Source organism: Acipenser ruthenus, chromosome 11, assembly GCF_902713425.1.
Source record: "Acipenser ruthenus chromosome 11, fAciRut3.2 maternal haplotype, whole genome shotgun sequence".
NCBI lineage: Eukaryota > Metazoa > Chordata > Actinopteri > Acipenseriformes > Acipenseridae > Acipenser > Acipenser ruthenus.
In genome coordinates, this window is record NC_081199.1 from 18,849,035 (window position 1) to 18,867,246 (window position 18,212).

Sequence of the window (18,212 nt, forward strand, 5' to 3'; positions counted from 1 at the left end):
AGTCCAATTCAGCTCTGCGGTTAGGATATACCGAGCATAACACATCTCTGAATATGGAGAAAGCAAGAACAAATTCCCCTAATGTAATATTTTTAAGCAGTCTGGGATCTCTGGATTTTAGAGTTACTGCCAAGTCTCCGCAATCGACTACTCTATGGTCCAAGAATTCCGAAGTCGTCATTAATAGTGAAACAAGATTAATGTCCTTACCTTCGAGAATGTTACGTCTGATTTGTGGAGATATAGTGTGACGTCTAGCTGCAGTTGGAGAGGAGGATCTGTATGTAGATGCAGTAGCGAGGTTGTATTTTGGAGGATCTGCTTCGCTGGCTGAAATTAGGGCTGGACCGGAAGAAGCTGTAGGCATCGCTGCAGTATTTGATGCTGGAATTAATGACAGCGCTGTAGATTGTTTTCCCTGTTCCATAATAGACACCCTTTTATCTAGATCCAACAGTTGAGAACTGACCGAAGATAGAGTATCGGAAAAAGGCTGCATAAATGATTTTATCTCGTTAAATATTTGCGAATGTTGGATTTCAATGGCTGGCTGCTGGTTAGCGGTGCTAGTTGTGGGGGTGATTAGATCCGGAATAGACTGCCTGCTGTCTGTTTTAGGACGCTGAATGGCTGGGCACGGCTGATTACGTTTTTTCGGTGGAAAGACTGGTTCTGCTGAGACTGAATTGAAAAGAGAATGAAAAGAGACTCTCTATCACTCCCTGCTGGAATCGCATTACCGTTTTTAAGGAGGGTTTTTATCAATTTATTCATGGGCCAGTCCTTCCAAAACAATCGATCCGGAGGGGCGTCCTGAGGCCGAAGACGCTTGGATCGGCGCAGATGTTTGGGTGGCAGGAACGGTAGGCAACATTTGAACTGGAACCTGGTCGAGAGCCTGATCAGGAGCCTGATCAGATGTAACTGACCCTGGATTGAAGCTGGAGGAGATTGATCTGTTAATGACAGAAAATCCTGGGAATCCTCTGAATCCAATGACAACTGCTGTAAGTACTCCATTATTGAGGTATGCAAAAGTTGATGGGTCTTGAAATCGCTTAGGTTTATGCCAAAACGAAAAATCACAAGACAGCTAGGTAGAGGTGACTAATGTTTAAATAAGGTAGATTTAATTGATGACAGCAGATGATAGGTTGTTGGTGCCTAGCTCCGCCCCCTGAACCCCACCTATAGGTTAACATTTAGTCTGGCTGTGTGTTTAGGGTCATCATCATGTTGAAAAACAAACCCTTCACCTACTAGTCACATTTCTGATGGTATTGGAGACTGTGTGGTCCAGTGGTTAAAGAAAAGGGCTTGTAACCAGGAGGTCCCTGGTTCAAATCCTGGTTCAGCCACTGACTCATTGTGTGACCCTGAGCAAGTCACTTAACCTCTTTGTGCTCCGTCTTTTGGGTGACATATTGTGACTGCACCTGATGCATAGTTCACACACCCTAGTCTCTGTAAGTCGCCTTGGATAAGGCGTCTCCTAAATAAACAAATAATAATAATGCATGACGTTGAAGAATCTAATGATATTGTTCCTTTACAAATGTACATTCTATTTTTACTACAAAACAACTCTAAACCGTCATGTTACCACCATTATGTTTTACTGTTGGCACTACACAGCATCCTGACAATCTCTCGCCTGTTTTTCTTCTAACGTACTTTTCTCTTGGAGCTGAAAAGGTCAAACATTGACTCATCTGTCCATAACACTCTTCTCCATTGCTCTTTTGCATTTTTGACGGTTTCCTTGTCTGCACAAAGGTTTTTGAGCAGCAACTCCCCCATCATACCAGATTCTCAAAGAGGTCTCTTTACCATTTCCTTTGATATAGTGACTTTTGATGTGAAATTGAAATCAGCAGCAAGTTGAGTGCTGATTAGGAAACAAGTAGCCTTGGACTTGCACACAGTCTGTCATGATTTTTACTTGTTTTCCTCTTTCTGCCTTTTCACATGGCTGTCCCAGATTTTCACATGGCTCTCTTGTCTCAATTAGTTCAGGTTCTGAAAGCTGTCAGTAGCCTTGTGACTGAGAGGGGAATGTTTTCATGGGAGAAACTGAGGTAGAATGCCAATAAAATGTATCCACTGTTAAATGGAAATGGTTTGCATAAGCCAATGGTTTAGGTATAGTTTTCCTTTCTTTGTAGGATTTCAGTAAGATTTACAGGTGTCCCCATAATTTTGACTGCCAGTGTGTGTGTGTATATATATATATATATATATATATATATATATATATATATATATTACAGAATGTGTCAGGCTTATGCATCAGAAATCAACCAGCCTTTTGCACAAACATGTCTGTTACATATTGCAAGCGTTCCTATTTTTTTTGTCACATCTTGTGGTATCTAAAAGCACTCATTGATTGCTCTTGGTGGAGAGTTCATGGGAAAATTTTGAGTCATTTCATAAAAAGATTACATTTACTGACTTTCTATCAAACTGAAATATCAGCATTACATAATTATCAAACCATCTCCAGAGGGGTGATTTGAAAGTTGTGGCCCTCGTAAGATGTTAATACAGTATTAACTCACAATGTATTGATAATCGTGAGATTATTACTAAAGAGGTCAAGTATAATAAAGACACTGCATTGTCAACGTTTAAATTCAACCCAGCTATTAAATCTTATTTTATGTAAATCGATGTGGGCTGGTGTTGCCTTCTCTAATGTCAATAAGTGTGCTTATTTATTGGATCTTTGATTTTCTGGCTAGACCTTCAAACTGTTATCTCAAATCTTGCTTCCACTTTTTCTGAACATTAACACCATAAATTATACAGCGGAGAGCAACATGGGTTGGATAAAAAAAAAAAAAAAATCTGAAAAACCTGAAAACACTTGATATTTAGCACATATGTTACTTGAATGTCCATCACATTATTGGTTCCTTTCAATGTCATCCCTCATAAAGTATTGTGAGGGATTGAGACCGTGGGATGTGTGGAGAGCATCAGGAGTGTGGTTTTCCTGGTAAAAAAACTCCCATAATTCAGCAGGAAGTAGGAAGCTAGCTGACCTGATAGACCAGCAGATATAAAAAGTGAGCCATGCCCTAAGCAAACGTGGGTGTAGGGGCTTGGAGTAAGCCAGTGATTGTGTTGCTGAAAGAACGTCTTTTTCACTCCCAATTCCAAGCCAAAGGGAATTGGAAGAACAACTAGAAAGAACCTTTGTCAACTACAGGTTTCTTGTGTATATGGAACCAAACAGAATGACAAAGGAAACAACGTGTGGATCCAGCTGAAAGGAAATGGTGTGTATTTTATCCTGTTGGATTATTACAAACAAGCAGATACTTACCGTCTCCCAAACTGAAGTGCATCACCTGGGAACAAAGTATAATAAAGCAGCGACTGTGAATATGAAGTAAACAAAGGAGCGACTGTGAGTACAACAATCTTTTAATTATTATTTTCACTTAAGTGACCCGTAGCGTTACCAGGAAGGGATCGCTAAAACTGCAGTGTTTATTTCATTTGAAACTAAGGCAGTTTTGTGAATGGACTGTGTTTTAATCACTTAGCTGTGCTCTGGCAGTAAATAAACAGGCCTAGCACGCTTTGTTAAGCTGCACTGCAGCGAAAGTAGTTCCGTTATTATTTTTGGAAAATGACTTTTAGAACACAGCACTGTTTGTTTTGATAAAATGATTGTTGTACTGTGCCTGGACAAAGGGTACTAAAAGGACTGTGACCGAGTAGTAACCGTGGCTATTTTTAACAGTGTAATTTCCTGAAAAGGACAGTGTGCAATAATTGAAAAAGGGATACTGCAGAAGGCAACATGGTTGTGAATGGTTCTCTCAGTTTATTTAAGTGCAAGTTCAGAAGAACCAAACAGTAGGCCCTGGTTACAGGGCTGCAGATATCAGTGTCTTCCACAGAGGGCGCTCTTTCCTGGAGAACAAAGAGAAACACCGTGAGGCAGCGAACACGAGTGGTTGCAATAGTAAGGAGGGAAACGCAACCTTTTGTACTCACCTGGTTGGACAAGAACAGCTTCTTCAAGTCACCTAAACGATCCATACACCAAATATTGGAAACTTACCGGGGGAGCACTTGAAGACCATGCCTGTGGAAGAAAAGCCAATCACAAAAGGATTACAACTGGAACCAATACGATTACTTACCTCGAAGACCTGGACATTGTAAACCTCCTGAGGGTGAACCGTTTAACCATTAACCCTGTACCGCCAGCTCTACTGGACTTTCAATAAGTGTGGTAAAATTACCACAGTGTACTACATCTTTGTGGTTTGAAGTTAATGTAATTGTTTTTTTTTACCTGCTCGATGGTTAGCTTCAGCAGGGCTAGACAGGGAAAGCAGGAAAGTGTAGTTAGAGCCCAGAGGGCAGGTTTTCTTTTCATTTATTTATTTCACTTGCATTTACTGAACTTTGTAATCCAATAAAACATACCTTTGATTCAGTACTTCCATCATCCCGACTCCTCTTTTGGAAGTACACGACCTGTAAGACGTACAGAATTATTTGTTAGCGGCAATCATTTTAAGTAATGTATAAAAGTCAGTAGGGAGAGGTAGTAGATCTTACAGGCTTTAATAGAGGGCTGATAATAGACAATCTTCTGGCAGAAGCCTTTTATGTTTATTGCATTTTATCAGTTCTACAGCAGATCCTTGAGAACGCAAAACAATATTAGTCACTTATGGACACTTATGGACACTTATGGACTGCAGCATTGTCATTGCACTGTAAACCATGTAAACAAGTGATTTTCTTTAAGGGACGTTATAATGACCAGACCTGTTAAAAACTAAGGACGGGTTTCAAGTGACGTTACAATAAGCAGACCTATAAATTGTTGACGCAAGCTGTGGCTGGAACTGAAAAGCTGTTTTGTAAAACGTCCAGTAAAAAAACATTTTATTGAACAGCATCAGTTTTACTATTACAGTATACTGACTACATGTCAGAAATGTCAAGCAATAGTTGCATGTAAACGTGTAATCCTACCCCAAACAGTTCATAAACAAAGACAGTATGTGCTTAAATAGACAAATTGGACATTGACACAACTCCACAGTTTATCTAAACTTTATTTATTTCCGTACATTTGAAGATGTAATAGTTGACTCTTTGGGTAATAATATTTAAGAGCCTGCTAAGGTACTTAATAATAGCTGTTGCTGCTAAATATTATTTAGTGGAATGGGTAACATATATCTGCTCCAAGCAACTTGCCAAGTGCTTAGAAGCACAATGTGAAACTGGCCCCTGACAGTTGGCATCCCAGATGACCTCTACATTAACACAATTAAAACAGATGCCAGCAGATGCCCATGGCGCTGATTTCTTCATATGCCAAGACCACAAAAGTGACCCTGAGACAGAAGATTCCGGGTTAATGGGAAGCACTGCCAGCTGTCCCTAGCAGTGCCAGGTAAACAATACACAGGGTGGCAGGGTTCCAAGGGCATCTGGGAGGCATTATGTGTCAGTCCATAAGTGAGTACATTTGAGCCTGTTAAAGTATAGCTTTGGCTTCCCAAAGTTATTATCTGAAAGGTTAGTTACAAGCACTGTGATACTGTATATCACCTGGCTGTCTGACCTTTTCAAAGAATATGAAAGAGTCAATAGCATTAAATGACACTTTCATTGTTTTTTATATTTCCCTCATGGCCAGGGTAAAAAACAGAGCAGGTCTTGTGATTTGATTCATTACATTTTGCTTGTTTCTACCACGTCCTCAGTTTTCTGTTTTTCTTTTCTTTTTGTCATTTATTGTTTTTTTAAATTGATTTTAACATATAACTCTTTCATTACAAAGTAACTTTATAGAAAGACTTCCCTGGCACATCTAATTAAATAATTTAAGTGTCTGAAATTATCGGGCAGAAATAAATATTAGTTTACATATCTCCTGGACAAAATTAGTCATTATGGTTTTCAAATGTTTATTTTGTCATCCATAATTTCAAAAACCCTCAATCAGATATCACTTCAAGTGGACAAACATTTCCTCTTGAATAAACAGTGCACTGTTTATTCAAAATGCCTTTTCAAATATATAGGAAATTGTATTTCTTCGGAATACTGGCTTGTAACCATATAGTTCAGGTTCTACTAAATGTGATACAGCAAACTTTCACATCTTCATATAGTACAATGTACGCCTCTCTGAAGCTGAGCTGCATAAACTGTCTTATTTATAAGAAAGCACTGCTAATGGTTTACCAACCGTTCACCGCTGTACCATAATTTACTAGTCAGGTATAACATGTACTATATCACAGGAGTTTGACTCTACAATGCTGTTAGAACTGTTAGATTTACTAGTAAGAGGAGTTGTAATTCAGTAGTAGCTCCTGTATGGCCTTTTTTGTGTGTAACCTTAATTTAATCATATTCATTTGGCTTCAGATTGTACAGCCAAAGGCTAAAATTTGTGGCATTGAATTGACAACAGAACCAGCAGAAGGCACAGGTGCCGTTGTCCATCAAATCAACAGTACAAAGATCACTCTTGAAATCAGGACTTAAAGGATTTGTTGCAGTAAGAATACCTCTGTTAAGAAAGGGGAACAAGACTAAAATGCTAAAATATGTACAAGAACACAGAAATTGGACTATGGAACAATGGTCAAAGGTGCTTTGGACTGTTGATGGATAGACAACGACACCTGTGCCTTCTGCCAGTTCTGTTGCCAATTCAATGCTTGTCTTGAAATGTATTTTTGTTTACGACTGTAAGTCACCCTGGATAAGGGCGTCTGCTAAGAAATAAAATTAGGAAAGGGAGATCGTGTCTAACTAACCTGCTTGACTTTTTTGAGGATGCAACATTGAAAATGGATAATTGCAAAGCATACGACATGGTTTATTTAGATTTCCAGAAAGCTTTTGACAAAGTCCCGCATAAAAGATTAATTCTCAAACTGAACGCAGTAGGGATTCAAGGAAATGCATGCACATGGATTAGGGAGTGGTTAACATGTAGAAAACAGAAAGTACTGATTAGAGGAGAAACCTCAAAATGGAGCGAGGTAACCAGTGGTGTACCACAGGGATCAGTATTAGGTCCTCTGCTATTCCTAATCTACATTAATGATTTAGATTCTGATATAGTAAGCAAACTTGTTAAATTTGCAGACGACACAAAAATAGGAGGAGTGGCAAACACTGTTGCAGCAGCAAAGGTCATTCAAAATGATCTAGACAGCATTCAGAACTGGGCAGGCACATGGCAAATGACATTTAATAGAGAAAAGTGTAAAGTATTGCATGCAGGCAATAAAAATGTGCATTATAAATATCATATGGGAGATACTGAAATTGAAGAAGGGAACTATGAAAAAGACCTAGGAGTTTACGTTGACTCAGAAATGTCTTCATCTAGACAATGTGGGGAAGCTATAAAAAAGGCCAACAAGATGCTCAGATATATTGTGAGAAGTGTTGAATTTAAATCAAGGGAAGTAATGTTAAAACTTTACAATGCATTAGTAAGACCTCACCTAGAATATTGTGTTCAGTTCTGGTCACCTTGTTACAAAAAGGATATTGCTGCTGTAGAAAGAGTGCAAAGAAGAGCAACCAGAATTATCCCGGGTTTAAAAGGCATGTCGTATGCAGACAGGCTAAAATAATTGAATCTATTCAGTCTTGAACAAAGAAGACTACGCGGCGATCTGATTCAAACATTCAAAATCCTAAAAGGTATAGACAATGTCGACCCAGGGGACTTCTTTGACCTGAAAAAAGGAACAAGGACCAGGGGTCACAAATGGAGATTAGATAAAGGGGCATTCAGAACAGAAAATAGGAGGCACTTTTTTACACAGAGAATTGTTAGGGTCTGGAACCAAGTCCCCAGTAATGTTGTTGAAGTTGACACCCTGGGATCCTTCAAGAAGCTGCTTGATGAGATTCTGGGATCAATAAGCTACTAACAACTAAACGAGCAAGATGGGCTGAATGGCCTCCTCTCGTTTGTAAACTTTCTTATGTTCTTATGTTCTTCTTATGTTATTATAAGATTCCTTAAGGATATTATCTTCAAGTATTGCTCATCCTTGTTAGACAGCTTTCTGGGTCTTCCAGTCCTGGGTTTATCAATTACAGATGATGTTTCTCTGTACTGTTTCGGATACCACACCTTGAAAATCACTCAATGTTTTTCCTTCTTTATGCAAGTCAAGGTTGTTATAATAGTAGATGTTGATGCTCATAATGCATCTGAGTAGAAAAATGCAACATGTCTAAGACTTTTGCACAGCAGTGTATGTGTGTATATATACAGTGTATGTATGTATATACAGTGTATATATATATATATATATAATGTGTGTGTGTGTGTGTTACATATCCACGGTGTTGAACCATTTTTTGTAGATCTCACTATTTTATATGGTTCATACCCTTTCTCTAACTTGTAAATTAAATGTCATATGTCATTATTGGCTGTTTGTGTCCCAATGCCCACCACCCCTCTTGCCCAGTGCCCACAGTTTCTCTGCAGCAGTATACTATTTGACAAGTGGTAAAAGTAAGTTATTAGAGGCAAGTAGAAAAGCAATTACCAGATAGGGCCTTATCTCAGATTCGCCAATGATTGATCAATAGCTTGACATTGGAAATGATTGCACAATCATTCCTGCTGAAGAAGTAGACCAGCATTGAATCTTTTAAAAATAGTTGTTAGAAAAATGAAGAGCAGCAACCGGAAATCAATAGCAGAATTTGTTTAAACAGTTGTACGACAGAAAATAAGTAATTTGTATTGGTTACACTGTTAAATTACAGGTTTGAATTAATGCATGTTTGCATTTGGACTGTTCGGGTTGCCATATGTTGATTGGGGCTGACTTTTATGTTGGGAATACAGGAAGTGAGAATGGGGGTGGTTCATGCTTCAGACTCCTACATCATTTCTGGTTGGAGTTGAGGGCCTCCAACCCTGTACCAACAACGTCATATTTAATTTTTTTAAAAAACCTTTTGTATAAGCGGTACAAACTCAGCAGATCTCATAAAATTCCAGTTATGCAGATGCAGTCTGTATTGAAAGTATGAATGGCAGTTGACAGTCAAAAGGGCTGTGACACGATGCGTCCTTCGTACAGCAAATAGTGAAGCTGCAGAGCTAAAGCTACAGAGCTGTCTGCACCTGACGTATCGCATTCATCTACGACAGAAGTATGAACCAACCCTAAGACTTGTAAGCAAGACTAAACAGCTACATTATACTGTACCACTTTGCTCTGTACAGCTCCGTGTACTCCCCCAATAAATGCTTTTGAACACACTTATTGTGTATCAACAATTAATACAAAAGCCTTATACAGTCTTCTCAAAGCCAAAGGAATTAGTTATGAGAAGATGTCTCAGAAGAACAGTTAACTGCTGTTTCTGTCAGGATTGGGTAAGTTTAGCAGCGGTTGTTTCGTAATGGAACATAAAATAGCAGAATGGGGTGAACTGTATGTACTCCAAGTCAGAGCAGTTCAAAATAGGTACGGTCCACGCTCAATTACACTAAAAATACACTTCCTACGGGAGTGTTATCAAGGAGGTTATTTGCAATTACATGTCCTGAGTGCATTACATTGTTTGTTTTAATTTCTTGATTAAATATAAGCATATGTTGTTATTGCCTTTTAGTTACTGAAAACATTTGAAAAAAACAATAACTGCATCTGCATGGTGGCAGATGTTGGCACATGAGTGATGTCAACATAGTGTATCATAGGATTTCCTACTGTTTTGTAGTTTCTGTACTTTACTAATTAGTCAAGATTAACAGGTGTTCCAGATCATTATCCATTGATGACATAGACACCTAGAAAGCCCGTAGGTATTTTTGCATGGCATTTTTGCACTTTTACCATGCTTTTTCCATGGTAATACCATGTATTAACCATAATTTACCCTGGTTTACCATGCTTATTAATATTCTTTACCATACCTCACTGTTCTTCACACTGATGTCCTATGCTTTATCTTGCTTTCACTATGCTTTATTATGCTTTGCTATGCTTTTATTATGGTAAGCTTTTATAAGGGCAGGGTTGGAGACCCCTGTGTTAGCAAATGCAGGAAGCACTGTCCAATGTATCAGCAATTGTATCTCACCCAAGAACAAATACCATCTCAAAACATCAGCTGAGCCACCAACAACCACAGCAGAACTGTCCTGGTTATTGAAGACGATCAAGGGTATTGTTGTTGGCTGAGATGTTAGCATGCTCACTCTGACTGATATTGTTAATAGAAGGAGAAACCCTGTGACTTTAAAACCAAGCTCTTCTGCCTGAGCAATTCAAGAAACCCAGCTCTGTGAAGAGGCTGGAACATCTACTTGAGTAGAGAGAACACCTGCCACATACAAGATAATCCTGCAGATTTAGTACTGACAGCACAGCCATCCAGATGACTCGGTAGGCCTGTTTAACAACTAGACACTGCACAGGAATTCCTTTTTTAATTGAATTCCTTTTTTTATTTGAATGATTTCTGTGAATTTTGGTCTTAAGCAATTATACATATAAATATACAGCACAATGTGTCTAATACCGTTTATCACTAAAAAAGGCTCTCTGGTGCTAAACTTTCTAAACAGTTTAGCACCAGAGAGCCTTTTTTAGTGATAAACGGTCTGCATTTTCAAAACGGTTTGCACCCCTGTTATGTACTGACATAAAAGAGAGCCAATGAAAGAGTGGGGACAATTTCACTCTCCAGGTAGAATGACCAAGCAAGTGCGACACTATCAGGAAGAACTGATATCAAACAGAGGTTTCTTTTACCAAGGTTTACTATAACATGTTTTTTTTTGTTTTTTTTTCTTTCAAAACTGGACATTTGAGACATACAGTATAATATAACAAATGGATGTGAGCAGGTAAGATCAGTGGAATTATATTGTTAGTCACAATCACTTTAAAGATATATTTGATATCATCTACATTTTCCTAATATTTCATTTATCACCTGTTTAATCCAATATCCTATTGCAGGGGTTTTCAACCTTTTTTTGAAACTGTACCCCTTCTGTCTGGAGTTTTCAGCTCAAGTACCCCTTATACAATTTTCAATTGACTGAATGGTACCACAGTTGCAATAAAAAGGCAGAATATTCTGATTAACACATTTCTTTTTTCCCTGTTTTATTTAATATATAATTTATGTCACAACAGTTTGGGACTGCTGGTTTAGGACAGAATACCAAACAGTAGGCTTAATTCTTAAAACTTTTAATTTGTCTTTGGGTGGACAGAATTAAAAGACAGTATTTGTGAATCTCTTTGGAAACACTCTATTCACTTTCTATTCGGCAAAGTTGTTATAAATAATACAATACAGTCTGCACTGTAAATGTTTATCACATGTACTTACCATCTCAGCATAAATATGTGCCATTTAAAATGTTTACAATAGCAACAAAATTAACAAGACACAACTATAATAATACCATTGATAAACTTTGTTTTTATTAAAGCCAACGGAAACAATGATCCAAATGCATTCGGTGCATTTGTGTAAATTCTGTCACTTTGCACATTCTGTGCTCTTGTGTAAATTCTGTCACTTTGCACATTCTGTGCTCTTGTGTTTTCTACCTTTTTGTTTTTCTTTTGCAAGTAAGAAATGCAACAATTTCAACCAACCGCTGTTTCAAAAAATGCAGCCGCACCTAATAAATAAAACAAAAACCGTTAAAGTATGAGTATTGTGATTGTTATTTATGTTTACCAGAACGTTTATATTTTTTAAAAAATGCTGAAATATTGGGCTTCACTGATTTAGTATTCAATAAAATGACATGTTGAAAACGGCAAAGTTATTGAGCAGCACAGAGCGCTCTCCATAGGCAGAATCACCAGACCCATATATGAGAGTGGAAATCCACTCAATTGAAAAATCACGGACAGCCGTGATAGATTCTGTTTTTGTTTTCATCTGCAGTTCACTTTGAGCTGCTAAACAAAAGTGAAATATTTATGCGCAGTGGTTTAGAGATAATTTATAATACTGTAAAAAATAAATAAATAAATTCAATTCAATATCATTCTTTTTTTTATTTTAAACTCATTTTTATTTGCATTTCTGAGTCATTCTGCGAACCCCCTATGACCCATAGAAGTACCCCCAGGGGTACGCGTACTCCTGGTTGAAAACTCCTGTCCTATTGTATGCTTAACAGTTCAAAAATCACTGTTAGGAATGCACAGATTTTGTATATTTTCCAAGTCATGAAAAAAAGTCAGGGATGTTGGGACATATTTTCAAATAGTTTATTTCGGTCTTTAATTAACTCATATTTGATGAAAATTCAACAGGAATGTACAAAACTGAGAAACAAACAACTTGGGCGAGATTGAGAGACCTCCAATTACATGACATGGTGATGTTTGGTACGAGTCAATACGTATTTTTCTCCTTTCAAAAAAAAAAAAGTTTCTTAAAGACTACTGGAGTAAACTGTATGAAAACGTCGCCCACTGTGTGTAATTACCAGCATTTTGCATATCACAATACCATCATACAGTGAGAAACCTTATATACAGTGGTGTAGTCCTAAATATGTACCACATAAGTACCAGAACGACAATAAAAAATAGATTTTCTTAAACAAAAATGATTATACAGATTCACGTTTTATTTGTACATTGTACTTGATATAACACATTTAATAGGTACAGTGCCTTGCATAAGTATTCACCCCCCTTGGACTTTTCCACATTTTGTAGTGTTACAACCTGAAATTAAAATGGATTTAATTGTGATTTTTACCATTTGATTTACACAACATACTTAACACTTTGAAGGTGCAAAATATTTTTAATTGTGACACAAAAGTTAATTAAACAAAAAAAAGACATTTGTTGGTTGCATAAGTATTTACCCCCCTGAGTCAATACTTGGTAGAAGCACCTTTTGGCAGCAATTACAGCTGTGAGTCTTTGCACATCTGGATCCTGCAATTTTTGCCCATTCTTCTTGGCAAAATTGCTCAAGCTCTGTCAAGTTGGATGGGGACCGTTGGTGAACAGCAATTTTCAAGTCTTGCCACAGATTCTCAATCGGATTGAGGTCTGAGGTTTGACTGGGCCATTCTAAGTGATTCAAATTCTTGTTTTTAAACCACTCCAGTGTAGCTTTGGCTGTGTGTTTAGGGTCATTGTCCTACTGAAAGGTGAACCTCCGCCCCAGTCCCAGGTCTCTTGCAGACTGAAACAGGTTTTCCTCTAGAATTTCCCTGTATTTGGCTCCATCCATCTTGCCCTCAATCCTGCCCAGTTTCCCAGGCCCTGCCGATGAAAAGCATCCTCATAACATGATGCTGCCACCACCATGCTTCACCGTGGGGATGATGTTCTCAGGGTGATGAGCAGTGTTGGCTTTGCGCCACACATAGCGTTTTGCGCTAAGGCCAAAAAGTTCAATTTTGGTCTCATCAGACCAGAGAACCTTTTTCCACATGTTTGCTGTGTCTCCCACATGCCTTTTGGCAAAATCCAAACAGGATTTGATATGGGTTTTTCTCAGCAATGGCTTTCTTCTCGCCACTCTTCCATAAAGACCAGATTTGTGGAGCGTCCGGGTTATAGTTGTCCCATGGACGGTTTCTCCCATCTCAGCTGTGGATCTCTCCAGCTCCTTCAGAGTTACCATTGACCTCTTGGTTGCTTCTCTGACTAATGCCCTCCTTAACTGGTCACTGAGTTTTGGTGGACGGCCTTCTCTAGGCAGAGTCGTGGTTGTGCCATATTCTTTCCATTTTTTAATAATGGATTTAACGGTGCTCCGGGGGACGTTCGAAGTTTGGGATATTTTTTTAAAGCCCAACCCTGATTGGTGCTTCTCCAGAACTTTATCCCAGACATGTTTTGATAGCTCCTTGGTCTTCATGATGCTGTTTGTTTAGATATGCTCTCTAACAAACTCTGGGGCCTTCCAGAAACAGGTGTATTTAATCTGAGATCATGTGACACTTTAATTGCACACAGGTGGACTCCATTCAACTAATTATGTGACTTCTGAAGGCAATTGGTTGCACCAGAGCTTATTTAGGGGTGTCACAGCAAAGGGGTTGAATACTTATGCAATCAAAACTTTTCCGTTTTTTATTTGTAAATAATTTTGAAAAAAATGTAGATTTCTTTCCCCACTTCGACATTATGGACTATTTTGTGTAGATCAGTGACAAAAAATCCTAATTAAATCCATTTTAATTCCAGGTTGTAACACTACAAAATGTGGAACAGTCCAAGGGGGGTGAATACTTATGCAAGGCACTGTAATACATGTGTCTCTTATGCAACTTTTATAGGCTACTCCCCCTTGATTAACCTCCCCCAGCTGAGTCAGAGACAAGGGGATAACATCAGACACTCATTCTTCCTGTCCCAGCCCACCGGCACCTCATTCCTCCCCTCAGGGCACAAAGTGCCATACTAAGCCAGTTGCAAGGGCAGTCGCTCATTCCGATCCCCGGGTATCTGCACTGACTGATACACATATCCAAAGCAACTTTAAAGTAACAGGTAATTAACAAAACAAAGCTGTGTTTGTGTCCACAGTCATAGTTGATGCACTTTTACTGTCTTCGTCAGCATTTCTACAATTGTTTAGCCTTCTTAAAGTAGTAGTTTGTAATAGCTTCCTAATGTTCTCTTCATTGCATCAAGAGGACTACTGAATCAGACAATTGTGCAGGAGATGTGTGTGACTCTGTCTTGACTCTGCCAACATGTAAAATACACGCCGGTTATCGGAGACTCAGATTCGGACTGTACCATCAAAAGTGTCCCGTAGGGAATCAGACATCGATTTATTTTGTTTCAAGTGCCTATTCAATGGCAAGGAAAGACTAATTTAATTTTTCCCATGGAAAGAGATTGTTTCATTGGTGCCCAGGCACCGACATTAGAGCGGTCAGGCGCCATATAAGCATTTTCATAACAAATCGGTAAAGAATCGTAAGCTCATCTGGTCAGAAAACAATACTTTTGAAACTAGATCTGTTTTTTTCACCTGTTGCCAGGGACGGCATTTGCATCTTGGAACTCTGATATAAACAAGAAAATGGGGAGTTATTTTTAAACATGATTATAGGTACCTGTAAAGTGGTTGTGGGACCCGCTGGCACAGTGTGAAAAAGACAAAGGTTGTATTTGAAACGGCACTCAGACACACATATTTTATTTACACAATCACAGGTATTGCAATACAGTAAGCTCTGATGACATCCCGAGCACACAAGAAAGTGGCTTTTTTTAACACCAGAAGTAAGAACAGCTACCAGCTTTGTTATTGCGGTTATAATGACTGTAAAGATGTTGTCTTTCAGATGGCACTCCCTTCTCATGGTGGGTGGGCAGGACCAGTGAGAGGCAGACCTATTGGAGTGGTTCCTTGCCTGGGGTCCAGCAGTGCTCCTGTGGACTGAATGAGAACTGCATAGACATGAACTATTTCTGCAACTGTGATGCTGACAGAGATGAATGGTAATGACATGAAGGAATACTGTAGAACAGAGGTTGGCAAAGTTGGCCCTTCGAGTGCAGATCTTTGTTCCAACCCTGAACCAATTAAACCTCCACCCAGGTCCTGTAGTAGTTAACTGTTTTCACATTACCTATAAAACCTGGAGTGGAATGGTTCTCCAAAACCATAATTTGGCACCCGTGTGATAGAGGCATGGTGAACAACAGCATTATTGCGGTTCAAAACCCAACAGGCAGATTTAGTTAACAAGTACAGATAACCATGTGTCTTATGGTGTATGCAAACTTTATTAAATATATTGTACATATTTATTTTACTTATTTTATTTTTGGTCGTCATGACATTTTTTGTCAGCTGACTGTTTTTCAAGTGTTTTAGAAATGGCACTAAGGCAAACTCCACTTAATGGTATCAAATATAATTGCCATCCCTTGTTTTGTATCTGCTGTCTGTTTGCAGGGCTAATGATACAGGCCTTCTGTCCTACAAAGAACACTTACCTGTGAATCAGATGGTGATTGGAGACACAAGCAGAACTGGCTCAGAAGCAGTGTACAGAATAGGGCCTCTGCGTTGCTACGGTGACAGTAAGTGGAACCATTTACTCAGTGCTACACTGACACTTTCACTCACTGAGGTTTTGCCTGTCAATTTTTTGTGAGATTATATAATGTTCTTGTACTGAGTAGATACTATATATATATATATATATATAATGTTTCAGAGAAGGTAGAACTGCGGTGTACAAAAATGAAGGTTGATAAGAAGAAAAATATTTAAAAAATAAAATAAAAATAATGTACACAAAAGGTTTAAATGATTAAAAAATCATTTATTTCAGGACGTTTGGGGAAAAAGCCCTTCTTCAGCTGCGTAAAAAGAAAAGTAACACAGTGCAGTAAACTTGCTGATTTTCAAAAATCCTGAGCATTATGTTAAGATGGTGTCAGAATAGAATGTTCATTCCAAGAGGCTCCAAAGTTCCAAGTTTGAAGATAAGATCACATTCTCTTTGCTTCCGAGTATAATTTGTACCAAAACACTGACTGATTCCACAGATGGTGATGTCTTCAGCAGTGTGATTATTGCTGTTGAAGTGTTGGGCTCTGGAAATGTCAAGATGTTGATTCGAATGCTTCGTAAATGTTCCACAAAACGATCTGCTAAACGTCTTTTAGTTTCCCCAATGTATAATTGGTTGTATTTTGTGCAAATGATGCAGTACACTACTCCTTTAGAAGTACATGTAAAGGGCTGGTGGATGTGGAGTGATGATCTAGGGCCTCGGATCTCAGTTTGGGAGTTAATATATTTGCATGTTGTACATCATGGTCTGTTGCATGGGACTGTGCCTATTAAAGGTTCTGCAGAATTAGTTTAAATTCTTGTCTCTTCTATAGGATATTAGAGGAGGATTTTTAAAATAGGTGCTGTAGGTGGATCTTGGTGTAGAATTTAAAAATTTCTTTGTACAATTTTCTGTAGTTCTCTGTTGGTGGGATGGTAAGTGAGGACTAGAGGAATTCTGTTCACTGTGTTTTTTAGTGGTATGTAAAACATGCTTTCTGTCTAAACGAAACATGGGACATGAAAAAGTCTTGATCATCATTGCAAATACGAGTCTTAAAAGTTGGGAATAGGGAATTGAGTCACGGCAAGCCTTTGGGTGTGAGGAGTCATATTGTAGATATGAATGAGAGTTGGTAGGTTTGAAGTGAATAGTGGTGTTGATAGTGGAATTCTCAGCTGTGATGGAAATGTCTAAAAACGATATACCGGTGCCGGCCTCTGAGATGTCCCATGTGTATTCTAAAGCTGGGCTGGAATTTGATGCTGACTGAATGAACTGTTTCAAATCTTCATAAGAGTGAGTTGAAATTCCAAAGATGTCATCAATGTATCTGAGGTAGTTTCGGTGTGTTCCCATTGTATTACTGCAAAAATGTGTTCTCAACTGATCCTACGAAAAGGCAGGCATATAATGGTCCCTTTTAGTTCTCATGCTGACACCTCTTACTTGAGTGTACAAATTTCCATTAAAAGAAAAACTATTCAAAGTGAGCAGAAGTTCAGCTAGTCTCAAAAGGATATCTGTGTGGGGCTCCTTCACTATCCGTTCATCAAGGAAGTGTTTTAAAGCTATTAAACCTTCACTGTTGGGGATAACAGTGTAGAGGCTTTTAATGTCCATTGTAAACAGAATAGGATTATCACAGTGGTGGTGTTCTTTGAAATTGTCCAATATTTGTAGAAAATGTGTAGAGTCCTTTACATATGTAGGCAGTGATTCAACATTGGGTTTGAAGATATCATCAAAAAATTTGGAGATTAGTTCAGTGATGTGCTGCAGTGATTGGTGAGAGTGGGTCGGGGGGTGGGCTTAGTCTGGGGGGTAAAAGGCAGGGGAATACGTCATAGCAGGAGAGTTATGAATGAAAACAATTGAGAGCAGACAAAAAATGTAGAATTGCAGTAAACAAGCCTATGAGGGTTAGCCAGAACGAGCTGGGTAGTGGCTGTGAGAGCAACTGGAGTAGGAACGAGAATAGAGGGAACAGATACTGACAGGCTATAGAGACAAATTATATAAGCAAGGGGGTTTATTGTTTTGGCGTGGTCTCAGCCTATAGGGACAGAGTGTCTAAGAGAATAAAAAGCAGATATAAAGGACAAGACTAAAGCCTGAAGGACAAGTCTCTCTGCCG

The 18,212-nt window shown here is 38.6% G+C and overlaps 1 protein-coding gene across 2 annotated transcripts in view; it reads left to right on the top strand.

The window, feature by feature from the left end:
* Positions 1-18,212, top strand: part of LOC117427084 (contactin-associated protein-like 5) — a 400,337-nt gene that overhangs the window by 299,243 nt on the left and 82,882 nt on the right. For both annotated transcript variants that reach the window (XM_034045447.3, XM_034045448.3), the window contains exons 14-15: positions 15,350-15,506; positions 15,967-16,094. In XM_034045447.3, coding sequence (XP_033901338.3) covers positions 15,350-15,506; positions 15,967-16,094 — 285 coding nt within the window. The remainder of the gene's footprint in view (positions 1-15,349; positions 15,507-15,966; positions 16,095-18,212) is intronic.